Raw genomic sequence first — 27,406 nt, forward strand, 5'->3', positions numbered from 1 at the left:
TACAAGATTGTAATGCAAGTAGCACTCTTTGTAGAAATGTGCCAGCTCAGAAACTTCTGTCCAAATCCAACTCAACTTCTAATTACATTTGGGTTCAAATCCTTAGAATTCCTGCTAGTTTAGTATTACTTTCATTTCTAGATAAGTGGCTCCAAGCAGTTCTTCTGGTTCCAAACCTGAACTTCTACTCTGCACCTGGATCCTCTCCCTTGGCATCCAGATGTCTCTTTCCTTTCTCTGCCCACGACAGTACTGTGAGTGCATCATCCAAGCTTAGTGATGCTCTTCTCTTCCTTCTCCGAAGCACAGAAAAACTTCCAGGAATCCTCCCACTACTTTGAAAGTCCTGATTCACTTCCCCAAGACTGGAGATTTATTTCCCTACCCCCAGCATCTTTGGCTTAGGGGGTCTAACCCATTTGATTATTAGGTTATAAGTAGAATTGATTCTCACTCAGGGGACCACGTTCAGCCAGCTTGAACCTGAATACATTTTTAGGGATACATTATGGATGAGGGTATAGCTATGCAAGTGGATTTAAAGGGAAAAAAAGTTGAATGTTGAAATAAGGAAGAGACAAATAACCTGTCCTGCTTCCTACCACGCTCAGTCCCAATAAAGGAATTTTATGAATTAATATCAACATTTATTTCATGGTGTAGGGGATTGGCATGTGGTAATATACACTTTTTACTGTCAGAAAACAAGTGGTACATTTTGAAAGACATTCTCCATCAGGTACATCTTAACCAGGAGGGACACGTACAGCCACCCACATGGTCAGGAGCACAAGCCCTCGCACTCTGTCTTTGTTTCAGCCACTACTAAAGAATTACATTCAAACCCAAGTAAGTTGTCATGCCATGAAACACAAGGTTGTGCAATAGCTGTCCAAGGGGCAGGGCAACACTCCTGCATAAAATAAAGGAAAATTTCCCCCAAACTGTGCCTAAAGCAGTTATTATCCTATCTATGATTCCAGGAATGCAAATATGCAAAGCTGCTGGAGGCGTCGCTGTCATATGCCAGGCTCTGGAGCCCTGCACGTTTTCAGTCAAAGTCAGAGCTTTGATGCCAAAAGAACCAAGTTTGCAATTATATAATTTGCTTTTTTTTATTTTCTTATCTCCTTTTCCAAGAAAAAGTAGAGGAATGAAGTGTTTAAAACAAATTGATGAAAGGTTGATTAAAAAGCGCCTTGAACGAAGAAGGTTAAAAAGCCATTAAGTGGACATGTAGAGGGAAAAATTGTATAATGATATGCTACATCTACGTGATTAAGAAGTTAAAATGGACTATGAAAAGAAGGTAGAATTGAAGGTAAAATAACAGGACTATTTCCAGCACATTTCAAACAAAAGGCTGGTAACTGAGTTGTCAAATATTTCTGAGATCAAAAGACTAAACCTACCTTCTGCATTTAAAAAAAAAAAAATAAATTAAGAGAAACATTTCTTGCAGGAAGGAAGGTAAGAAACATCAGAAATTAACATTTTATTCTCTTAAGAAAATGTTACCTGTCAGCATACTTAAACATAGAAGAGATTATTTGGAATTTACAACTGTAGATTAACAAAAAGCCACCACAGCTGTAATACCCCCTCAAATTCTTCAGAAAGAGGAAAAATAAGCAATAACACCCCAACCACATTGAGCTGAGAAGCAAATCCAGCTTAGAAAAACCTGGTTTCTCTTAGCACAGCACAGCCCTGCCCTGCCAGTTGAAGAAGTAAAGCCAATAGTACTTGGGAATGACCAGGAGATTAGCAGGAATAAGTGATGTGCACAGCTCACACCAGGGAAATGTCGAGGATACCTTTGCTGGGTGATGTCTGCTGTGGGACAGCTGAGCAGATCCTGATGGGGAAAGGGCAAGGGCTACTGCAGGCAGTTTTCAAGGCACAGGCATGGTCACTGCTTTGATGGTCCCTTGATTTTCGCTGTTCAGTGGTGAAGAGTTAAAATACTGTGAGAATAGCGTGAAATCCCCCCAGTGCCTCAGCACTGGAGTGGTTCTCACAGTGCAAATGTAATTCCCTCCTCCATTAGCAGTCCAGCCCGGCTGCTCGGTGGGAGCAACCACCTCCTGGTCATTTTGAAATGCTAATCTGGAAATTTTGTCAGATATCCTCTAGATAAAATTAATTGAGGAGTTGGGGTAGAATCACAGACTGGTTTGGGTTGGAAGGGACCTTAAAGATCATCCAGTTCCAACTGCCTGCCATCAGCAGGGACACCTTCCACTAGACCAGGTTGCTCAAAGCCTCATCCAGCCTGGTCTTGAACACTTCCAGGGAGGAGCATTCACAGCTTCTCTTGGCAATAACTGTTACAGAGAGTGGCTATGTTTTGAAAAAGCCCCTTTTCATCTCTATGTCAAACTAATCCTGTTTAACTCTCCAGTATCAGCCGTGCTGAAAGGATATATCAAGTCAAGCAATAGCTTTTGGGTCTGTTTTTTAAGGGACTGAATATTGCCATAAATAGCAACCATCAGCCAGCCTCTAGCTCAAATACCCATCAACTTCAGCAGAGTTTCCATGTGTGAAGTACATGCAAGATCAAGCACAACCATCGTTGTTACAATAGCACTTAGAAAAGCACTTTGTGCTTCAGAAATAAATTTGTAGCTACAAGAGGAACAGAAGAGTGCACACGTTATCATGCAATTGAACGGAGGCTCAGCATTGCTTTAGACATCACTTGGACCATACACGTTGGTTGGTTAGATTGGAAGGGCTAAGACTATCTTACACTCCTATTCTACCATAAGTACACAGGAAAGTTGTTAAAACCCATGACTTTTTCTAAAAAGAAGAAAACAAAACACAAATTCTGTGAGTCCTATGGCAGCCAAGGCAACATATACAACATCTAAAAGAAATCAGCCTTTGGCAGCTCTAAGTTGTAAAACACGACAGAGGAGAACCTGTGGTTAAAAGTTGATAAATCTCAAAATGCCTTGTCATAGTCTTGTGACACCATGAGTTACAGTCTCTAGCATGATATTTTGATGTTTTAAAAACCAAATCACCAAAAAAAGGGAGATATAACTCATTAAGAGAAGAAGGAATGAGACTTTTTTAGCTCTTTGTATAGAAGTGTGGTCATAATGGAATGCTGTAAAAAGCCTCTTCTGCTTCTTAGAAAAGACCACAGATGCAGGGTACAAAAAAACAGGATTTTAGAAATCTTTCTTAAAAATAAAATAAAATAAAAATAAAATAATACACCAAAACCCACACCTTTGACATGTCTGAAAAGAGAAAACTAAGAAGTACTAAGGTATTCGGAGCTTACTAGTAGGTTATTACTAGATTGGTGATATTAACTACAAAATTATCTGAATTAATGTAAATCCCAGTCCAGCTGGTGATTTTTTCCAGAGATTTATGAGGCAGCATGAATATTTAGGTGGATTTTTTACTTTGATAAGACTTTATGAGGGCACACAGAGTCAAAAGGGAACCCTGAAAAAGGATTGGAAAAAAATATATATGTGAAGCATTGAGCATCTAAATGAGGATTTGCATAAAAAAACTGCAATAAAGACCTTTAGCAACAATTTAGATGAGTATTAGACAAGGGTAAATATTGTTGTTAGCTTACAGTGAACAACTGATGGGCTTTAGGAGGCCTATGAGGGAACATAAACCCTCTTAGATCTCGTACTCACAAACAGCAGAAAAGCATTTGCAAGCAAAATTTTGTTGATACCAGTAATATCACAATCAGCAGCTGCACTGGCTAATCCGATGAGTGGTAATTTCATTTTATGCATCCAAAATAAGCTCTTGGATAATACAGTTTTGTAAGTGACACTTGTATGACAAACGTTTGTTTCGTACCAGTCTGCTATTAATTTTAAAATGTTGTTTTTATTTTAAATCCACTCTCGTCTCCACTCTGAAATCCTTTTGCAATCTTTCCTTCCTTCACTGCATAATTGATGCCATCTTGTGGTGGGAAAAATCTCAGTCTCCTGATGGATTCAGTCTCTTAATAGCCAAAATAATCCTTGACTAACTCAGTGTTACAGGAATGGTGACTAGATTCCAAACCTACATCTCTCCTCTGGACTCCCAGCCTCCAGAACTGTATTTCTATTAAACTCTAAATGGTTATTTCAGCACTGTGAAATTAGCTGAAGTGTGAGCTTTTAGAAATCGAAACTGCACGCAGATTTCTTCCATTCATAGCTGAGGTACCAAACCTGCATCCTCAGTGCTTCCAGGGACAGCCCACACCGCGGCAGTTCCTTCCAGCATCCCCATCTTTTAAGTTAAATGACTCAATTTCTTCTCTTTTGCAGAGTCTCTCTCTCACAAACTCATTACTTTCAGACACCTCCACTCTTGCCCTACTTTAGATTTCTTTCAGAGAAAGCCACTAACCACTCACACCACTGTGCATCTCTCTCTTTCCTCTTTTCTATCACCTGGAGATGTTTCACTCATTTTTTCCCAATTTTATTTCCAGTGTACCAACCTCATCCATCTCACAGAAGTCTTATCTTCCCCTCTCCCTGCAGTGTGTGAGCAAATCCTCCCTCCAGGTAAAACGAGCTTGTCCCTCCAGCTCTCTCTCCCCATCCTCTGTGTCCCCTTCACTAGGTGAATGGTGCTGAGAAGCGTACCAGCACCCGGCATATTTTTGATGATCTGCTGTGAAAATGTGCTGGTGGACAGAGCAATCAGTAGAGGCACAGACAGATCCAACTCCTTGCTCACACTCTTAAAATCTATTGTGTGTAATTTCCTAGTGCCCCACCAGCCGTTATTTACACATCCCAACCCACACAACATTTTTTCCTTAGGTGTGTCAGACCTCCATCTAGTGAGATGGTTGTGCTTGCAATCCGCTCTAAAGCCTCCGTGGACCTTCTTAACTCACAGAATGACAGAATTGCCTCGATTGGAAAAGACCTTTCAGATCATCGAGTCCAATCACTAACCTCACAGGGACAAGTCCCCGACTAACCCATGTCCCTCAGCACTATGTCTACACGACTCTCCAATCCCTCCAGGAATGGGGACTCCACCACTGCCCTGGGCAAACCCTTCCAATGCCTCAGAACCCTTTCAGCAAAGAAATTCTTCCTCACATCCAATCTCAACTGTCCTTTAGCTCAGACCTACATGTCCTCAATCCCTGCAGAGGATCACTTCCATCCCTTCTGCCCATACCCTCCTCAATGGCTCTAGCCCATGTTGCAGCATGTACCCGAGTTTGGAGCATCACCCTGAGCATCACCGCAGCAAACCGGGCTTTGATGCTTATGGCACAGCCACAAGCAGGAGGGCACCCACCCCTCACTCAGAGGTGCACAGCCAGGGGTCCCCAGGCTTCCCTGACCCTCTCCAGGCAGCAAGGGTCCTCCTGGCACCTCGGCTGGTGGGGCTGGAGAGGAGGATGGTGTCAAGGACAGCTTGGAGCAGCACTGGCTCAGAGGGGAGGGAGCAGGATCTGGGGCACAGGTTTGATATAAGATAAATTCAGGACAACATATAGGGCTACAGCTTGATATATCCTCACTAGATAAGGAGGATATATCTCTCTATGTAAAGAGGATTTGCTTCTTTAACTTTGCCTTTCTAACAGGGGAGCTGTTAAGGAAAAGCTTGAGAATGTGGAAACAGCCAACCCCAAGGATCTCCTCTGGATTTACTTCTCATCTACATGAGATGGATGTTACTGTCCCAGTACCACCCAGATGAGCCATTTGCCTATCAACCAGCAAAAGCCGAGTAACACGAGGAATGAAAACCTCCTTCTGCATGTGTGTGAGCACATCACATGAACGACAATGACAGAGAGAAGATTTCTTCCTTTCCAAGTCCATCTCCTGGGTACAGGTGGAGAATACAGAAAGCAGGACAGCATGTGCAGTGTTTCACTCCAGAGCACTGAAGCTGGGTCACCATCAGTGGAAAACATTCTAGCTTTACTAAAATTCATGTGTAGTTGATGATTGAGAGCCAGCAGCTCCTGCCTGGACTCCCCAGCGAGGTTGCCTGCACAAGGGATGACACAACCAAAAAAGACATCACGTTCATCTGCCTTAACGAGCTTCCCACCTTCCCTGAGGGCCTTGAGCAAATTTTATTCTGTGTTTCAGGTTGCAGAAATGCCAGGGGTCTTTTGAACAACAAATACAGCTAACTAAATCTGGTTTGTGACAGATAAGGGATGGACAAGGGAAATCTCTTTACATTTCCTTGTTCTCTAACTTCATTTGCTGTTGCTTTATTAAGAATTGGATTTTGGTTTATATAAAGGTAAACAATGTTATCACACAAATCTTAATCTTATAATTGCAGCCTCAGTTGAATTTACTTGATGATTAGCCTCTAGGTATAAGACTCATCTCATTCAGTTATACCTTCGTTATCAAACTCATTAATGTTATCCTCTATGTGCTAAAACAGAGCACAGTTACAGCAATATTTAGCAATATTCAGAGTATTGGCAAGGTTTCCCATTCTCTGCTGAAGAGTTTGTCCAAGCAGTATCACACCAAGAGGACCAAGAAGTTAATTTTTCCTTTAAATCCTTGATGTAGTAAGGTAATAGTTAAATTTAAAAATATTATTACTTCATTATTTCATTGTACTTAAATGTCATTTCTTTGCATACTGAGCACAGTGAATGGCCTCGGAGTGGATCCCCAATGGGCTTTGCCAGGGTATGGCTGGGTGAGCATCCTCCTCCTCTTCTTCCTGCATGGCCAGAGAGGCTGAGACCTGCTGCTGAAGAGGTTTTTTGTGCCCTGGGGTTAGAGTTTCACTTGCTGAATCACTCACTACCTGTCAGCAGCTGGATTTTCTAATCCTATTAACTAGGGCTTTGTAAGCAGACTTGGTTTTTTTATTCCACAGTTGTTCATGGCAGTGCCTTACCCTGCCCTGTTGTGTGCAATTCATCTATATTCCAATTCTATTATTATTTTTTTAAAAAAAACCCATTGGAAGGAGGCTGAGAGATCACTCTTGTCACCACAGCAGGGAAGTGAAGGAAGGAAACCAGCCATGGAGGTTGTCATCTCAAGAGAAACTGTCTCTAAGTGACACAGGTGATGGATCCAGACACAGCAAAGCCATCACATCAAGGCTGGCATCGCCTTTCCAAGCCTTCCAGGGTAAGCTTATCAAATTATTGTTCATTATAGCTATGGCAGAGTAAAATGGGGTGTCACACCATTTATCTCTAAAACATGTTGATTAGAACCTGCTTGCAGAGTGGGGTTTTCACAAGATTCCCCACACTTCCATAACAAGGGTGTTCCAGATGCTTCAAGAATTATAAGCAGCAGATACATAAAAATAAATAGTCTAAGCCCACTTCTGTATCACCTTGTAAAAGCTTTCATACAGCACCATCAAAACAAAAAAGTACTAAATGAACATTAACATATTAACAAACCAATTCACAGCATTATAGAACATTCCTGTATTTTTTGGCCATTAAGGAGAACAAAAGAAATATCTAAAAATTGCTGTATAAGCCCCAGCTAGAGGCAAAGTGACCAGAACAGCTAAGGTATCAAGCACAGAAATTTTTTTTTCTAGATCACTAGATTAAATTTTCTATTATAAACACAATATTTTAGCTCCTTAGGAAATCAACATCTTTGGCAACATGCAGAGATAGATGCAACATCATTTGTAGGTGAGAAGAGACACAGCTGACCTTCCAGCAAGTAAACCAGAGAAACATTCCCCTGATATACTGAATATATTTGGTAAAAGGAAAGAATTAAGTAAATACACATGCAAATATATGTGGGCTAATTTAATAAAGGCCTTTGAATTCGAGTGCTAACATTTGTACAGCTTGTGCTCTGCACATCTCTTGTGTACTTTGAAGCTACAGACAGCTTCATTCAACAGGACAAATATGACTTGCATTAGAAAAACGGGTAGAATTATTTCTCCAGCCTGTCTTTTCATGGTTGGAGCCCAGATACAGGATGGAAAGTAGAATCCAAGATTTATTTAATGAGGGAGAGATTTAAAGGTACTATTTGAAGTTTTTAATACCTGTTTTGGAGAAGGTGATTATTCAAATAACATTTCTTTCTGCAGAAAAAAAATCCTCTCGACGCAGCAAGGATTCAGCAATTCCGAGACGCCTCAGCACTGGGGCTGTGGTGTTTTTTCCTCTCTATCCCTTTAGAAAGCCAGCCTCAGACATTTGCAAGGTTGCAAATCATGACTTGCTCAGTGTATTTTGGAAGTTTCCCACAGCTGGTTGTGGTTGATATCAAACTGAGTTCGGGAGAAGGGAGCTGTGCTGATGAGTGTGTGAGTCCTCAGCTCCACAGCAAGGCACCATCCTGTGCCAGACTGGACTCCTTCAGGGAATTTGCCTTTTCTTTAAAAAAAAAGAGAAAAAAAATCCTCACTTCAGTTATTTACAAATTTGCAGTCACATGAAGAGCTTGTGAAGCCTCCTGCTATCTTTACACTGCCTTTATCTGGGCTTTGGACCAGCTCTTAATGACACTTGTGAGCAGACTGGCACTGCTACAGCAGCGATGCGAACACAAGTTTGGCTACAGACTTCATGTGTGCAGAATCATGCCCAACTATTTAAATTAAATTAAGTTACATTGAAGCTGGTGACCACTCAGGGACTATTAAAATGTCAGATAATTAAAGCTGGATTTACCAAAGGTTACGAGACAAATTGTCATCTGTTAATCTGTCAGAATCTGAAATGCACTGAACAGTTTAAGGGATATTTTAAGGTGATGAGACAACAGAGCAAGTAACCTTTTTTTCTCCACCTTGACTTGCCTATGTAAAGCTGCTCACCTTGCTCAAAATAAAAAAGGTCTAGAGAAAGTTGGTAACTACCTCAAGAAGCCACAAAACCAGGTTTCACTAATAATCCCATCCATAAATAATGAGATTGTAGCTTCATAAGATTAAAAATATAAAGGAATTTAAAAAAAAAATAATAATTGAAAATATTTATGTAACAGTGAAATTTATCAAGTCCCAGGTCTTGATTTTACCTATTGCTTTTACATTTACTTGGGATCAAATCCAGACAGACAATCTCTCATTAAAAGCAACAGGCCAGCTGAAAAAGAAAGGTATTTTCTAGGGAGAGCAAAATTAGAGCAATCTGTCCCCGATTTGTTTAAATGGCAATTATAAAATGAGTTAATTGCAAAAATGATACAGATTTCAGAACCAAAGACCTTCTCCTTAACAGCCACATTAAGAACCAGTGGTGTATGCACGTCTCATCTCACATATCTTTTCAAAAAAACTAATTAAAAACATGGCATGGTGTCAAGCTTTTGTGTAAGTCTAAATCTCATCTCCATAAACTAATAGAAGCTTTTCTGGTTCATCAACAAGCCAGAGACAGCACAGGCAATCAGTCCCTTCCTCGGTGACGCCTGCTTCTGTGTTATGAGAGAAAAGTGAGATGCTAATAACCTCTTGGGCCTTATTTCTTGAGCTTATTGCAAAAAAAGGAAAAGCAGTAAAGGACAGAGACAGATTGAAACAAATAAGGGGCCTTAATTTCCACCAAGAGTAATTATTTCACTGTCAGCCACTGGTACATGCTCAATAAAATCATACTCTTTGATCTCCAGAAATTTCTAAATGTTACTTACAGAGCTGAGCAGCTTTTAGGTGATGTCATTGAGACTTCAGTTTTAAATTAGACTTCTATTAGATTTGAATCCCAAAACTCAGCTAACTGGAGAGCATCCAGTTCATTCTTCCTCTAATGGGACCTCCAAATCACTCACTTCTTCCAAAAGGTAGTTTCCTTCAGTTTAAATTTTGAACCAAGCACTTCAAGCAGTGCATGTCTTATTATTGCTAATAAGAATTTTGGGGAGTTCTGATGAAGCAAACTTTAGTTTCTACTGAAATAAAAGGGAATTCCAAGAAACCTAGACAACTAAGACGTCCCCTGTGAATGAAAACCTCATCTGCTAAACAATGAATTAATACAGTTTTGTGGGGCAGCAAACAGCCAGAAAAAGAGTTGGAAAAATCACCGTGGTCCAGCAGGTAGTCATCATGCCCTGGTGCTAATCCCCCTTCCTCCTCCCATCAGCTGTGGCTCAGCTCACTGAAAAGAGATGACAAACTATGTGCCTTAAAAACCACCCCTGAAAAACTCCCCCTTCTTGTCCACAAATTATTTGTAACGTGTGTCATCAAACGAGGGGTTCAGACACGATAAAGGTGGAAAACAGAGTAGGGAAGGTTTGTATTACAATACTTCTGATGCCAATCTATATGCAGAGTGTAGCACAGGTGTCTGCATTATGAAGTTGCACTGCTTGAGAAGAAAATAATTGGTTTATTCCCCCCCCCAAGTCCTTTTTTCAGGAAGACACCCTGCAATGCTAATGGTTTTTGCTAGCCTGGTTTTATGTTTTATTTTATTTATCAGTGGGTTAAATGTTCCAATATTTTAGCTATTCAGAAGTGAGATTTTGGCCCTGGAGCCCTGCTGTGATTGAAAGTTGGGCAATTTGACCTGACCTCTTGGCTCCAGTTTGCCCACTGACCTGTTTGGCCATTCACCCGTCCTTCCCAGCATTCCCCAGTAGAACCTGGACCTCAAAACATTCCAGTTTTCTAGGTTTGACATTTGGGTTTATCTCTATTGTCAGAAAGATCCTAAATTCAGACTAAACTCAGGATTTTCAAAGTGGTAGATCAGATTTTAACATATGGAAACTCATTATTATTTAATATATAAAACTTTACAAAAAGTACTGCAAGGGCAGAACTTTTATCTTCCCTTTTCTCTAATCATACTGCTTTTACTCTTGGTTTGCACTCATTTATTTGGCTGTGCTGACCCCCAGAGTCCAGCACCCTGTACGGCACATCTAAACACCAAAACCTCTTTTCCACCCACTGCCACCAATTCAACTTTGCTGAAGGGATTGCCCACAGGCTGGGGATGATTCTACCCTGACAGCGAGGGAGAAAACAGACATTTACCCCACCTTGACTCAAATTGCTGCCTGCATAAGAAACTGTAGAATTAACTAGATAAGGAAAAAAAAATATGTCATTTATGGGTGGGGTAAACACCCATTTACCACCCCATCAATTTACCTCAAATTGATGCCTGCATAAGAAACTGCAGAATTAACTAGATAAGGAAAAAAAAATATGTAGGCATTACAATAAAAGCACATAGAGAAACTCGAGGGGAAGCTGATTATCTCTAATATCTCCAGCCACACACCTGGCAAAACCCAAATTATCACTAGAAAATTACCAGCTGTGGCAGGAGAGAATCCTTGATTTCTGAGGATTCAAGAGGCAGCTGATGTTATTTTCTGTCTTGTATTGTACACTTTTAGGAATTCCTATTCATACTTTTCTGAAATAGTTGTCATATTCCCCTAAATGAAAATAATTCTGTCAAAGTAACATATCTGCATTTATTTGCTTTTTTTTGTTTAGTCCACTTTTTCCACATCCCCACCTTGGTTGTCTTAGGACAAGTCTGAAACTTGGGAAAAGCAATGGAAGCATGTCAAGATCTCACCAATAACAATCCCCACTTTTCTTCTACCAACATTCACTTGAAGCTACTTTATTCAGAGTATTTCAACATCCCCTATGACCAGGACTCCATGCTTCCATGGTATTATTTACTCCTTAAATTTTTGAGACTATCAAAGATGGACAAAACCACTTGCTTTACTCTCCTGCAAAGTCATTACCACAATTAATATTTCTGTCTCTCTCCCTTTTCTAACAGGGACAGTACTTGGGAAAAAGAAAAAAATTCTTCTTAAGCCCTTGATGCTCGGACTGCTTTATAGTTGAAGATACATGGATTTATTTCATGCTCAGATAAATGCACCACAAGACCTTCCACTCACAATTACATAAACTTCATCATTAATTTAAGGTGCAATCATAACAAATTGGCAATGAACGGTAGGTGACATTCCAGAGTGCAGCTGAACTGTGAATGGAGTAAAAAAATTTACATTTCATAATGTACATTATTTACTAAAAATCAAATGAACCATTACTCAGTAACGTTCATACTCTAGGGAGGGGAGAAGGGGTGAAAACAATCTTCAAATCAGTCAAGATGTTTGAAGCAAAATAAAATTAAGCAGGAAGAGCTGGGCTGCATGAAAACCAGAGCCTTAGCCCCAGTGCTTCACCAAGCCTTCTCTCACCCTTGATATTCAGCCACAGTATTTAGACATCCACCACATAATCTTTTTACTCAAAATTTGCAAAGAATTAAGTATTAAACTCAGGAAAGCGAGACAACAATGATAGAATACTGGGTGTCAGGACCATTTCCTATGCAGTGCTCCCCAGGTGTACCGACCAGATTTATGTCTTGCAGACATCAATTGCTATACGCTCCCTATATATCAGCCTGAGAGAGAACATCATCATGGGAAGAGGTATCTTCACTGCCATACATATTTTCTCCAAACAATTATTCATGGCATGGGTTTGGTTCACAGCACTTCTACTGGACACCATGGATACACACAGGTAAATAACCACGGAAAAGTCTGCCAGACTGGAAACTTTAAAGTGCTGGTTTGACTCTGTGCTTTTTGGGGCTGGGGTGGGAAGTATTTTGTCAATTGCTAGCATCAGATTCTTGCCTTGTGCCTTCTCCTTTGATCTCGAAATTAACTGAAGTGTCTTTCTCTTCACATAGCACTAAAAAGACCATACAGTTTCCCATACCTAAATGTAGGTCTCCTCATGGATGAGAGTTTAAGGCTTGTTTACTGTGCAAGTTTAATATCCCTACATACTTTTTAAACTTTTAAAGCTCAATGCCACCTTCAGCTTAGGGGAAAAAAATAAAAACAAAAATTGAAGTTTGTCTTTAGGTAAGAGATATTTTTCAAAACCCAGATGTGAATTATCTTCCCTCTCCTCCCTGCACAAACAGCAACCTGATAAATCCCTTATAATCTCCACCTATCCTCCTGTGAAGATAGGATCTTTGTTCTTAGCTGTGCTTCCCAGCCTCCACTTTTCTTCTGCACCACTTTTTTGACTGACACTTGTCTCCTCAGCTGCTGCCGTAGCACAGGGGTCTATGAACAAGAATGTCACCCCTGAATTCCCCTTTGCCACCCAGCTGGAGCTGTGTGCTGCCCAACTGCAGGGCTGGTTGTCAATGACACCGTGTGCACACAGGGGACAACAGGAAAGTGCTGAAGCAGGTAAAAAAGAAAGAAAAAAAGTAACAATAAATAGTGCTCTGGAAATGAACCAGAAAAGCAGTATCGCTTCATGTATCCTTCAGGATCACATACTACCCAGAAACCCTGTATCAGCAAATAGGTTGCTGTAGCACCTACAAATCACCCATGGTGGGACAGCCCAACAGGAGCCAGAACTGAGACTCCCTCCTGCAAGCAAGCTGGAGCCTCTCTGGATATTCAGGAAAATATCCAGCTCCAAGGACAGGCTAAGCAAAGAGAAAGTCTGTGATGCTACATACTCAATGCATCATCTCCTCGTAAGAAAATATCCTCTACACTTAAGGGAGGGATCCCAGCACATTTTCTTCCTCCAGCATAAGTTATTATGGATGTAGAGAGAAGGCACAGTGGAGAAAACATAAAGACTTGACCGCGACCTTGCACAAATACCACCACCAGCTGCAAAATGCCTGATGCCAGGCTCATTTACAGCAAGAAGGGCTTGTACCCATCTCTATCCAAGCAACAAACCACCCGTGCAACATGCATAACCCAGTGCTAAGAGCTTCCACTCCTTTTGTACATACCATTTCTCCTGCAGCTTCATCCTTTCACATAACATGCTTCTCCTCTGGCCACAGAGGCAGAGGGTACATCCCTTGGAACCTGCTCCAGTACATCCCCTTCTCAGTCAGCCCCACTTTCCACAACTTCCACCACAGCAACTTCCACAGAAACTACTGTCCTGTCTTCAGCAGGTGAGAAAAGTTGTTTGAGGCCACAAAGAGTAGAAGATGTTTCTTGAAAGAAAAAAAAAAAGTAGAAGGAACTCCAGAAAAGTGACTAAACCTCCCCTGCACAGAGTGGCTGGGGGAAGAGGGGAGGGGGATTAAACAGGGGAGGAACACCTGCAGCTTGAACCCATTGATCACAATTAAGGTTAAAGTCATTAAGCAGGTGTTCCTGCTTTAAGTAATTAACTTCCACCTGGTTTCCCACTTTTTTTCTTTTTTTTTAAGGTAGCTCCCTAACAAAGGAACTGCAGCCACTGCATGTTCCCAACAACCACCAGGATCAATTCTAGCTATAGCCATTTTAACAATTAAATTACCAGTCCTCCCGGCCTCAGTCTTCACATCATGCTGAACGAGTCATTTCACAATGATGATGTGATCATTTGCTCTTGTAATTTGTGTCAATCCTTATATTAATAAACATTGGGTTTAACTAAGAATACAAAAAAATAATGGTTTCATTTCTTGTTAGATCATAGAATCATAGAATGGTTTGGGTTGGAAGGGACCTTAAAGCTCATCCAGTTCCAACCCCCCTGCCAGCAGCAGGGACACCTTCCACTAGACCAGGTTGCTCAAAGCCTCATCCAGCCTGGCCTTCAACACTTCCAGGGAGGGGGCATCCACAACTTCCTTGGGCAACCTGTTCCAGTGTCTGACCACCCTCACAGTGAAGAACTTCCTAATATCTAATCTAAACCTCCCCTCTTTCAGTTTAAACCCATTTCCCCTTGTTTTGTCATTAACTGCCCTTATGAAAAGTCCCTCCCCAGCTTTCTTGTAGCCCTTCAGGTACTGGGAGGCTGCTATAAAATCTCCCCAGAGCCTTCTCTTCTCCAGGCTGAACAGCTCGAACTCTCTCAGCCTGTCCTCATAGGAGAGGTGCTCCAGCCCTCGGATCATCCTGGTGACCTCCTCTAGACTTGTTCCAGCTGCTCCAGGTCTCTCTTGTGATGGGGGCTCCAGAACTGGATGCAGTATTCCAGGTGGGGCCTTATGAGAGCGGAAGATAAGCCAAACTATTCCAAATATCTCCTATGCTTTCAAAAAAGAAGCACATTCTACGTTCAAGATATAGCTATTAAAAATAACATATATAAGTAGAAACAGGGTTGATTTTTGAGACATACCTGTTCTTTAAGACATGCAGTCCACAAGTGAGCCATGGACCTTTTAAACCTCCTTTTGCTTTTGCTCCATCCATTGGGTTAAGCCTGAGTGAACCATAGCAGTTACAGACCTGCAGCTTTTGGTCTTTGCAAAGCCTGATCTAATGGGGATTTTAAGAACCATGGAGGAGAAGACAAGTGAGTCATGAACCACCAATCTGATAGGACCCCATTAATTGACAGGAACTTTAGCAGGATGTAGTCAGGCTGGAGGATAAGGAGAGAAGAAGCACTGAGAGTCACAGCCAGCATATGGTTCCCTAACACCAGGTTGGGTGGTAGCAATGGGTCCTAAGCTCTTAGAAATTCATTTAGTGTAAAAGCTCTCAGCCATTTAAACCCTCAAACCTAGTCTGAACTTGGAAGGTCAATTTAGACCAGATCTAACACTCCTGGAATGATTTTATCACAGTCACCTTTGTAGGTAACCACAAATTAAATGTCCCAGGCTGTTTTCCATTAGTTCACAAATTAGCTGCAAATTATCAACAGCATTTTTTCCACTAACTATCTGAGGTCTCTTATTTCTGGGCAACGGGTCAAAGCTCCAATGCTCTGGTACACAGTGTGTGCCCTGGGATGCTACAGCAATACACTAAAGCACATGTGATCACATACTTCATGTATGTTATTGCATTTAAAGCTAAACTGATAACATGCAAATTGACAGTTCATTAAACTTTCTTTACACGGGTAAGAAATCATATCCAATTCTGAATTAAATTAGAGCTGTCTGGAAGACTGTAGCTCTAGAAATACTGTTTCCATCAGAAAAAAATGCTGTCATGAAAAAAAACCTCCAAAACCCAGAGTAACTTGGCAAGGAGAAGGAGGGGCTGCACCTGGTGTGTCCCAGTCATACTCCAAAACCCAGAGTAACTTGGCAAGGAGGAGGGGCTGCACCTGGTGTGTCCCAGTCATTAACACCTGAACTCTAATTTGGCTCAGGAACCCGTAGCTCCAGCTGGAAGGGTGATTCACTGAGCTCCCCTGGCACATCAACAAGGTGACTTTGCACAGGAGCTTTGCCAAGCTGGAAGCTTTGTGTCATCCATAGCAGAGCTGTGTGATATTTCACAACACATACAGGAGGCAAAGTCATAGAATCATAGAATTGTTTGGGTTGGAAAAGACTTTTAAGATCAATTCCAACCAAAAACCTATTTGTCCACTGACAAATGTTCCAGGTAGAAAAGTTGCAGGGAGGCAGAATGGGGCACCAGAGAGAGATTTAGTTGTGAATAAAGCACAAGTAAAACAAAACTTTCTGTGTGTCTGTCTCAGATCTGTGTGACTTTTCCTGCTCCTCTGGCAGAAAAACAGGGTTTTTAATTTAGACAGATTAGGGAAAGGTGAGCTCAGTGAAAAAAAATACAGGGCAGAGTGAGATGCCCCTTCCCAGGGGAAAAAAAAAACAAAAAACAAACAACAAAAAACCAAAACTAGTCAGCATATATACAGGTTTGTAATGCAATTTAAAATATCTTATGAACAAGTGCAGTTTTTCTGGTGTTACCTGCACAGGTCTGACAGCTGGTACTTGGCAGTAGAAATGGCTTGTGCTTAAAAATCCTTAATAAATATCAAGTCTTAGGGTTCCTTTCTGTCCCAACACAACTCTGACTTCAAGCACATGATTTAAATTATACTTCAGCATTTGTCCAGTGGGACAAACTCACCATTGGGTGAGACAATAGAAGGACATTCAAAAATAACATTTAAATCCCTTATGCTTTAGAGAAGAAGAACAGAACCCTTGGGACAGGCATTGTACATCCTTTAAAGGGCCTCTTTAGAAGTTTTATTCATGAAAAAAAAGAGAATCTAACATTTTAAGGCCTGTAATTTACTAGGCAATATGCTTAGGAGAGGCTGTGGAGGTTTGCAACAGAAGAACAAGAAGGAGAAGGCTCAGGGTAATATAGTTTGTAAATTGGGGCCAAATCAAAGGCATTGAGCTGCAGCAGCTGTGCCTATTACATCTCATTCAATTTGCTGAACAAGAACGTTAACATTAATCACTTTGGCAAATTTCTTAGAATATTTCATGTCTCTAAGTAGTTAAGTGATTTTGTTCTTGTTTACAGTGCAGAATAACATTATATGAAGCAATATCATTAGTCACTGAGCAACTACAGGATGCTCAGGGAACCCCTGTGTGGTTCTCAGTGACGTTGCTGTAGTGGCCCTGTGCCTTCTACAGGCTATTGTTTTTTTCCCCTGAAATATCCAACAGATTTTTTTTTTTTTAATTGCAATTATTCTTTGCCATCATACAGCACCCTCAGCATGGCCAAAGAACAAGCTGCCAGCCAGAGGAGAAGTATTTTGTCTTCTGAAGCCACCACATCCATGTCCCATCTCCAGGCCACATCATCATTGATTAGAAAAAGGAGATCCTGTGCAAAGTTCCCGTTGAAGTTCAGGGCACAGGGATGCAGGGAATCCCTCATTGGCCATATTTATTTATTTGGGCCTACAATTAAATAGGGTCACCTTTTATCAGATGTTTGCAGTTTCCAGAGCTGAGGTTGTTTTCTGCCCTACCTTTGATTCTGTTTCTGGATGATGCATATCAGATTATCCAGTATCACTGTTGCAGAAGAGGCACTTCTCATCCTGGGTTATTTAAAAACACGTGCTACCCAGCAACAAAAATGGGACCTGTTTTAGTGAGCTTGGCAACAGCAAGCCAGGCTGGGGCACCCAACCTGAGAAACTCATGTGTGCAAGAGAGTCTGCAGGAGGACAATAAGAGCAAGCATCACTGCAAGGAGAAGTACAGGCAATCAGCTTGCTTATTACAGAGGGTGTTTAGGGGGAACACAGCAAGTGTCCTTCAGCAGGTAAAAGTCTCAACATGCCCCCTCCCTGGAAGGGTTCAAGGCCAGGTTGGATGAGGCTTTGAGCAACCTGGTCTAGTGGAAGGTGTCCCTGCTGATGGCAGGGGGGTTGGGACTGGATGATCTTTAAGGTCCCTTCCAACCCAAACCATTCGATGATTCTATGATCAGAATATCAGTGATGCTCCCTGGAAACAGCCTTCCTGCCAGCCAGGAGCACGAGAGCTGCATGATGTACCAGCAGAGACAAGGTGGGATCTGAACTGGGCTGATGTGTGCTGCCCAGTGCAGCGACATGGGGAAATGCCCAGTTCAGTCAAAGATCAGAGCTGCTCTGCCATACAACCCAGCTGGGTGAGTTTTCCCCACGTTTCCTTTCCGTTTTCTTTCCTATTTCTTTCCTCACTGCAAAAGTACTTGCCCTTCTGAGGATGATGAGGCAAAGTGGGAGCTGCTGCAATGTGGTCCTTGGCTTGCCAAGGGTGAAATCTGGGGTGCAACATATACCAAAAGATTAAAATGTAGGATGCAAAAAGAAACAACAATAATAACAGAAAAAAATTCACGCAGCAAAATCAAGGTAGTGAGATTTCTTCATAACTTTGCAAAGGATTTTCTTCAGCTGCAGTTTCATAGATTTATTGATTTATCAGTTTCAACATGAATAAAAAGGGACCAACTGCAGAGAAGTAATTTTGAAATAAAAGAAGGAATAGTTGCAAAGTCCCCTAACTGCATAGAGGAACCCACAATATGTCATGACCTGTTCATCAGGTAATTAAATTTCAGGATCCCACATGGTAAATTTGACATCACACATTGTTGTTAACAGCTGAGACATGAGGAGCATTTCTGGAGAACTAGAGAGCTCAGCGAGGACATATTGTTAAGCACAAGACAAAATGAATTGTGCTACTTGTTAAACATGTCAATCGTTCCAGTGGTGTAGGAAATGTGTTACTTTATGGTGTTATTAAGAAATACTGAGCCCGTGGGGGTAAACTCTCCTTTTTCATGTTTTCTTCTCTTCCCAATCCCATTCACTAACAGGTTTTGTCTTCCACTGTTGATGCTCCTAACCGAGGGCTTTCCCACCCCCAGAGAAACACTCTTCTCCTGCACCCCAGCTGCCAAACAGCCTTAAATTTCCCTTGGAAAAGGAGCAGCACAGACCCCAGGAGAGTGTCAGAACCTGGTGTCACCTCCAGTGTTTGGACCTCTCAGCATCGGCAGGTGTGAGAACCACTGCCCCACTCCAAGGGACACAAAGAAAACTCAGGGTTTGTATTTGCTGTAATTAAAGAGGGGGAAAAAAAAGCTACATGGAGCACTGAGATTTTTCCTCGCTGTCAGAAGCTGATGAAATCAAAACAGACCCAGAGGAGTTTCATTAGTCCAGCTTTTTATTCAAATTAAAGGATGGGGAACTACAACGTGATTTTCTTTCATGATATAAATGTCAGTGAAGAATGATTCTTGAGTCGTTTGTCACACTGGACAAGACAGCTGTCAAGAGAATTACTTTGCAAAGTCCTTGGTCCATCACACTCATGCAAAAAAAATCTTTTAATTAAAAAAAATGAGCTTAAACAGTCAACCAACTCATTAGGGTCTCCTGTCAGCTACTAAACCAACAAAGCCTGTTTTACAAAAACAAAGAATTTCACACTCAGGTAAATTATTTCACAATCATCCGTTACTCTTAAGGGTTCTTTATACATAAAATATACAAATTAAAATTCTCAATATTTATTTATTTATTGTCACTATAGAGGAAAATAATTTAGAAACTCATAAACAGAGATAAGGCCAGAGGGGGAAAAAAAAAAAGTGAATTAATTCATTTCCAGACTATAATGTCTAGCACACTCCCAAACACTGTAGCTTTGAGCAACAAATTATGCCCGTGCAAATGTGATTTGTGAGTATGATGTTAAGCCAAAGGGGCAGCTGCTTTGATACTCTATTTTATTAGTATCAAATCCCAAAGGTTAAAAACGAGCTGCATTTATTTGTTGAACCATCGTGTTAACTTGATGAACAGGCATCACACATCGCTGGACATCAAGGACTTTGGTCTCCAAACACTGCAAACGAGAGAAGAGTATTAAGCTTTCGTGGTGGTGTCATGTAAATGCTGCCAAGTATATTTATGGTAATTACAGTACTGTACACATCTGTACCAAAAAATAGTATTTGGAGAAACTGAATGAACTGAAAATTAGTTTTAATCACCCCCAATTTATTTATTAGGCACAAACAGAAATGATGGACTTGATTCAAACTTGTTTAAACAGCAGATTGCTTGAGGCAAACCTACCCTGCTTTACATCCAGCAGTGTGGGCACCTGTAGGGTGATGCTGCTGGGTTTTGTGGGTGCACATCCCTGGGATGGCATCTCTGCAAAAGCAAAGTCACCTTTGGGAAACCCACAGACAGAATCCCACAGGGGTTAGGACATGGTGACCCCCAAAAAGAGCCGACAACAGAAGAGGGTTTGAGGAAAGCCTTCATATTCACAGAGGACCATGGTGAGGAATTAGCCCAAGTTGGGTTTGTAAAGCTTTTACAAAATCTGCTGCAATTATTTCACTGGTTTTGGTAGCTCAGGGGGGTTTGAACACAGGCGCTGTGGTGTGTGTGGCATCCTCCATCTTCAAGCAGCGCTGCGCTCACGCAGGAGCCGAGACACGAAATGGCTGAGAGATGGTTCATCCACCAAACTGACCGGGAAGCAAACATGTGGCACAAGAAAATTAAATCAGAGTATTGAAATTGTTGTAAAATAACTAATAACTTAAGAGTGTACTAGTGACTGAGGTAATGGATTTTCATTTATCTCATAATGTTGAGCCCAATGCTGTCCTTCTAATATGTGAGAATCGACATAAGAGTGATCCCAGATCTTAATTATAACATTTAATTTCTTGTGCAGAAGACATACAGATTCACATCTACATCGTGGCCAGCAAAAACTGCACTGGAGTGTAAGAATTAGATCCAGAATTTAACACAAGTGTCATTGATGACCATAAAAAGCAATCCAAAAAAATTATTTAAAATTGTCTTATAAAAATATTTACAGTAAAATTTGTTAGCGCTAACGCTAAGTTTTCAGTCCTAGAAAAAGGCAATCTTTAAAGGATCTGGCTCAGGTGCTCAGAATTGACAATACAAATATGAAACCACACACCAAAGACGGGCAAATTCAAGAAGCATTTCAAAGGGAGAGGTGAGAAATACAGCTGGTTCACCACGTGTTACGGTTGTTCATATTGCATAGCTGGAAAATGAGGTCACTTGACTTGCATAACACTGCAACGTTGGAGAAGGGAAGGAAGAAACATGTCATTTGCTGTTGGAGAAGTAGCTGCAGCCAGGAACACCATGGTTCATCCCTGGCAAGGGCTGCCAGTCCTAGCCCTGTCCAGCAAATCGCAGGTCTAGGTCAGCAGCGAACACAAATGCCATTTTACAACAGCAGAAAAACACCACAAACTGTTTTCCTTATAAGCAAAGAAGATTTATAGAGAGATCCACAGCATGGGAAAAAATATCCAACTTTTAGGCATATTCATCTTTCCCGACATCTGACAAACACGGCAAATTTCAAACTTGCACCTCTCTAGCACTATTAGTTTTTATCTCTAGCCCACACAAACTCTGCATAATATTTGCCTTTGCTCCAGTGATGCCACAGGTGTTAGAAGGTTCACTGGTATCTCCAACTATTGAGTTTTACGTTCCCTATGTCTACACCAGAACTAACGAGGGCCATGAGTGCACAAAATGCTTGTCCACCCTTGCCAGGTCATCACAATCTAATAAGAAATGCCAACTCTGACCAAAAAGCTTTGCCTGTCCCATTTTATCCTCTATTCCAACAGGCCACACAAAAGAGAAAGACTTTTTGGTGTTTGCAGTGAATTTGAGTCAGTCCAACCCAAGGCATCATCTTGCTTATGGCACTGTAAAGCTGCATCTCAGGACTCTGATCTGAGGGCAGCTGCAGTCACGGATACGTTCCTACCAGCCTCAACAGCTTTTACAGTAAGCAACACCTCAGGAGCTATGTGTCATACTACTATTTTGGCACATTTCACTACAGGTTGTAGAACCCAAAGCAAGAGGTTTAAATGGTATTATAGAAAAGACTAATTTATTATTATTATCATTATTATTATTTTTAAGACCTCCGAGGCGGCATACAATGGAAGAGTAGACATCAAGAATAACATTGCCATTTCTTTGGACAGTTTGCTTTTGTTTGTAAAAACAAAAACATCCAAAGAGGAGTAGGTGCTGCCTAACGTTCCCCATGGAAGTCAGCTCCCTCTGTAGGAGGTGACGTAGCAAAGGTAGGTGCTGTTTCCTCCACAGTGAACAGGCGCCCACCTTACGAGGATTGTGTCAACTCAAACACTAAAAATTTAAAAATTCACAGAAGAAACCCACTTCTCTACAAAAGCTGCACAAGACAATGTAGCCTTAGATCCCTCTGAAACACATTTACAAGGTTGTTTTTGTTTTGTTTTGTTTTCTACTATAGAAGGTCACACTGACTGTCTTTGATAGATCTTTGGAGAAAGAAACCAGCAGAACAACACTGGTAAGTGCTGGAGCTCATCAGTAACACAAGCAGAGTCGGTCCTGCAGGCCAGCTGCCCACATCAAAAATCCTCAGCTGATCTACAGAGGGAAAAACAAAAAAAAACCCCAAACAATTAAAAAATTGAGAAAAAAATATTTTTCTTCATTAGTTCCCTTTAGCTGAGGAGTCTTTTGGGAGTCCACCTCCCTATGTAGAGGCATGCTAGAGCTCACAAGGAGACACAGTATTTTAAAGTCAAACATCACCTTAAACAGTAAGCTTTAGGAGGTTGGGATGTGAGCAAAACAGCTACCTTACAGCTGGATCTAGATATGAATTAGAATCATAGAATGGTTTGGGTTGGAAGGGACCTTAAAGATCATCCAGTCCCAACCCCCCTGCCATCAGCAGGGACACCTTCCACTAGACCAGGTTGCTCAAAGCCTCATCCAGCCTGGCCGAGAACACTTTCAGGGAGGCCCATCCACAACTTCCCTGGGCAACCTGGGCCAGTGTCTGACCACCCTCACAGCGAAGAACTTCCTAATACCTAATCTAAACCTCCCCTCTTTCAGCTTCTTCATACTTAACAGAGGAGTGCCTTCAGTACAGGCAAGATTAAAATAGCAATTACAGTGACAGTGATTAGTTAATACTCTGGGAGCATTAAAACACTGCAGATATTTTACTTTGCTCATTAATCCCTGCTTGGGTGACAGAGGGTTCTCACTGTATGTCATGTCTCTATATATAAATGGCACCATGAGGTATTTCTTTTAACATCTAAAGGCTCTGTTATGAAATGGCATCGAGCTGCTGGACAGAGCTAGCACTGGGGCTTTCAGCACAGCTGCAGCACAGGGGTTGGGAATACTTTCTATTCAAGCAACATGTGTGTCACAGGAGCAATGAACCCCACTGGAGCAGCACACGTTCTGTGGGGTTATGAAGTTTCGTGTGGTTCAGGGTGCCGAGACTTCAGCCCCAGGGGAGGCACTGCCCAGCAGGTCCCATCATGTACAGCAAACAGCATTCATGGCAAGTAGAAAAATCACATGGTATTTATTTCCACCATACGACAAGGATTTCAGGGATACATACAGTAGTCCAGTGGCATATACAAATGTATGATTTAGACAGTGTCACATTCAAGCCAGAGCACCCTGTTCCAGTCCATTTCTGCTGACTGCTTTCCTCACTTGCTACTCAGAAGTTTCCACTGCCAGTAGTAAAGTTCACCCTCCAGGCACAGTGAGTAAATAGTTCAATGGATAACGTGCACGGAGCATCAGTAGTGAAGAAATCCAGAAGTGTTCGTTTTTACTCACATGCCCAAACGTAGCAGTTTTGTTTCACACAAGAAATTCAGTGCCTGCAGTTCAAGCACAGTGTTTATCTCAGGACACCAGCCATTGAGAAGAACAGTTGATTGCACCACAGATAACAAGCAACACCTCGTGTCTAGCGTGGAACACGTCCCCAGAGGGATGTTCACTTTGCTACGCAATCCACCGCGGAGCAGATGATGTTTGTAATGTATCACTTGTCACGCTAAGATGTTAACAGCAATGAGATGGGTCAAGCCAGAGGTCAGCTATCTTCCCAACGCCACGTAGCTGGATCCACTTCATTTCTGCTCCTCACATTGGCTTGATCATGTGTCACAACGGTTTGTGAATCACAGCCACACCTGTTGTAAGAATGGACAGACACAGTTATCATAGGAGCAGATCTTGGGTTGCGATGTGGCTAAGATCACCCTGCAAAGCCAAAGACCAGCAACAGGCTAGCAGAGAGAGGGGTGTCTACTATTTCTATGAAAGGTTCTTCTACTGGAAACAACATAAAACATACAAAAATGTAAGATCAAAGCTTCAGAACGCACAGCCCTTGAGTTTATGAATGACCCCAGCTGTTGCCAACTCTTCCACTATTTACCTGCGTAACTTCTCCCTGTGCTCATGCTGCTTGGTAATAACGTCCACTTGTCCGTGATGGGGTTGTAGTATTCCACCGAGGCCAAATTGCAGGAACCATCATCTCCTCCCACCACGTACAGGAGACCATTCACCGCACACACACCTCAAAGCAGAGCAAGATAGTTAGACATGGGCTAACTCATCCCTCACGACACATCACCTGCCACGTTCCAATTCATTCCCAAGCAGATACCTCAACTTCGATGATCACTAGGACATCAGTCACATGACAAACCCCACAGACAACTGCAACCAAACACCACAAAAAGGCTTATTGTTGTTACCTGCATTTCTTCTACACATATTCATGTCTGCTACTTGCTTCCAGGTGTTTGTTCCTGGATCATAGACTTCCACGCTTTTCCTCACCAAGGGACCGTCGTGCCCCCCGGTAGCGTACAGGAGCCCGCTGAGAACACCAACACCTGCCAACCAGAGCCCAGCATTAGCCAAACATGTAGGGGAAAGGGTTGCATGACCCTGGTCCTTCTACCAGAAATTGCCTTGGCTTTCCAAGGCATTTCCAAAACATGGGTTACATGTGCCTCAAGATTACTCAGCACACAGTCAACTCTCCACCCAACCACCCTGTGGCACTACAGCAGGCCTGTGCAGTAAAGCCTGGCAGATGTCCTCCCTTTCAGGGTTGTGCCCCTTCTCAGGTAGATCTTAGTTTGTCCAAGATCAATAGTCTAGTCCCACAACATTCACCTGCCTTTATTCAACCTTTTTGGACTGACTTGTTCTCCCTTCCCTTTGTCTCTCTCACCACTGCATCCCATCTCTCCATGTTTCCATCTGCCTGATCTTCTTGGCCATGGGGGTCTTTGCTTTTAGTCTGCTTCCCAATCCCAGGAGCTTTATTTTTGCTTTTCCTGATGCCTTTGTGCCACATCACTTCATTCCTTGGACACTTTTCCTCTTCTCAACAAATTAATGGGCTCCAGTTCTTGAGGCTGACACTGGGTTCCTCTCCCCCCACTCCTGTCCCTAAACACAGCAGCAGCACTTGGCACAGACAAGATGCCTCCAATGTCACCTTCCCAGCCACTTTCACAGGTCCCTGGCTCAATAGCTGGGAATTAAAGGGATCTGAAGAGTGCTGCTTCCCAATATTAAGTAAATGAATTAATTAAAATGTTCACCAATCCATGAGAGTTAAAACTTCCAGCAACATATCTTCATTAATAGGTTCAAAGGCCTCTATTAAAATTAACAAGGTGGGATGTTAGTAAAACAGAAACATAGCTCTGAATTGCATCATTTCAACCATGGATGTTAACCAGTAGGATGGGCCCCGTGCCCTGAAGATAGACTTGTGCCGATGATTGAGGGAAAGACTGAGACCAACTGATGAATTAAAACTCCAGCAGGCACATCACTGTTTGGTGGACAGGAACACTGCCACAGGTCTACCACCATCACCTCTCTCTTCTCTGGATTTTCTTAACTTGCTGCTGCTGGGTTTGGCTTTGATCACCTGTCTCTCACCACACCAAGAAGTGTTGAAATCCCAACAAGACACTGAGATTCATGATTCATCTCATACAAACACTGATAATTAATCTCTAAGTGCCATAAATATCCACCTTACTGGACCAAATTCTCAGTCTGGTTGAGGTACTCCAACATGCACCATCTAGGAAGAGCAGAACACATCCCACTCTACGTCCTGGCCCCAAAGCTGGTGCCTCCCAGCTGATGGGAACTCATTTAACTGGTGAGGAAAGCCTATCACATCTGAGCCCAGCAGCCTGAGTTTGCAGCACCATGGTGTTTGACTGTATACAGCTGTTAGCAAAAAATTTATACTGTTAAGAAATAATTTAATTAGTAAACTAATTTAAGAAAGTAGAATAAAAGAGTTGGAAACACTCTAAGGCTTCTCCACCTAAAACTGCCTCCCTGTGTGGTGAGACACAGATGGGATGTCCCTGCCAGGAGGGGACAGGGAATCCCCTGGCTGGTCCAACAAACCCAGGCAGCACCCACACACCTGCACAGCCTCACTGCACAGATTGGGGTCACCCCAGGAACTCAGGGACACCCCAGGAACTCGGGGACACCCGTCCCCATCTCCACTAGATGTCAGCATCGGGACGGCAAAGCAGCAGCTCGCGCAAAGTTTCATTTATGGAGCCATAAACAGTGTCATTTACGGAGCCGTACGATAGATCGTGCTGCAGCACCACTGGTGATGAGTGGCACTGGGCAATCCCCTCCCCAGTGCCTGCTGGGTGACAACCAGAACTTGAGGAGCTCAGCTTTCAGGTTGAGAAGAGAAAATTGCAAGGCTATTTGGCAGACAAGCAAGAGCACTCCTCATACTGGACTTGCCTTGCAGAGATGTGTTTGCAGAGCAGTGCTCAGAGCGGGGTTTCAAACGAAGAAAATTCACTAAAATCCATCTCACTACAACCATTTTGCTGTGTTTCAACATGATGTCACCACTATGAGATAGTCATTCCCCTGGAAGGTTGCATTGGCTAGGTTTAAGCATCAAAAGCAGATACTAAAAACCTCTTCAACTGAATTCAAACCAACAGTGTGTGACCATATTTGCTTGACCCAAAGTTATGGAAAAAGTATTAGAGTGAGGAAAGAAAGAAGTTGTGGAACACAGCAAGTGTCCTTCAGCAGGTAAAAGTCTCAACATGCCCCCTTCCTCCCTGGAAGTGTTCTCGGCCAGGTTGGATGAGGCTTTGAGCAACCTGGTCTAGTGGAAGGTGTCCCTGCTGATGGCAGGGGGGTTGAACTGAAAGTTCCAGACAAACTCAGAGAAAAAATTCTTTACTGTGAGGGTGTCAGAGCACTGGGACAGGCTGCCCAGAGA

At 42.2% G+C, this 27,406-nt stretch overlaps 1 protein-coding gene across 1 annotated transcript in view; it reads right to left on the reverse strand.

Moving 5' to 3' along the window:
- Positions 1 to 23,637: 23,637 nt before the first annotated feature.
- The window catches only part of LOC104525328 (kelch-like protein 3), a 37,485-nt gene continuing 33,716 nt past the window's right edge, over positions 23,638 to 27,406 (reverse strand). The window contains exons 12-14 of the mRNA XM_010168449.2: positions 24,858 to 24,998; positions 24,533 to 24,676; positions 23,638 to 24,284 (exon numbers count right to left, since the gene is read on the reverse strand). Coding sequence (XP_010166751.1) covers positions 24,256 to 24,284; positions 24,533 to 24,676; positions 24,858 to 24,998 — 314 coding nt within the window. The 3' untranslated portion in view covers positions 23,638 to 24,255. The remainder of the gene's footprint in view (positions 24,285 to 24,532; positions 24,677 to 24,857; positions 24,999 to 27,406) is intronic.

This window comes from Antrostomus carolinensis, unplaced genomic scaffold (genome assembly GCF_000700745.2).
Source record: "Antrostomus carolinensis isolate BGI_N321 unplaced genomic scaffold, ASM70074v2 scaffold6765, whole genome shotgun sequence".
Classification (NCBI taxonomy): Eukaryota; Metazoa; Chordata; class Aves; order Caprimulgiformes; family Caprimulgidae; genus Antrostomus; species Antrostomus carolinensis.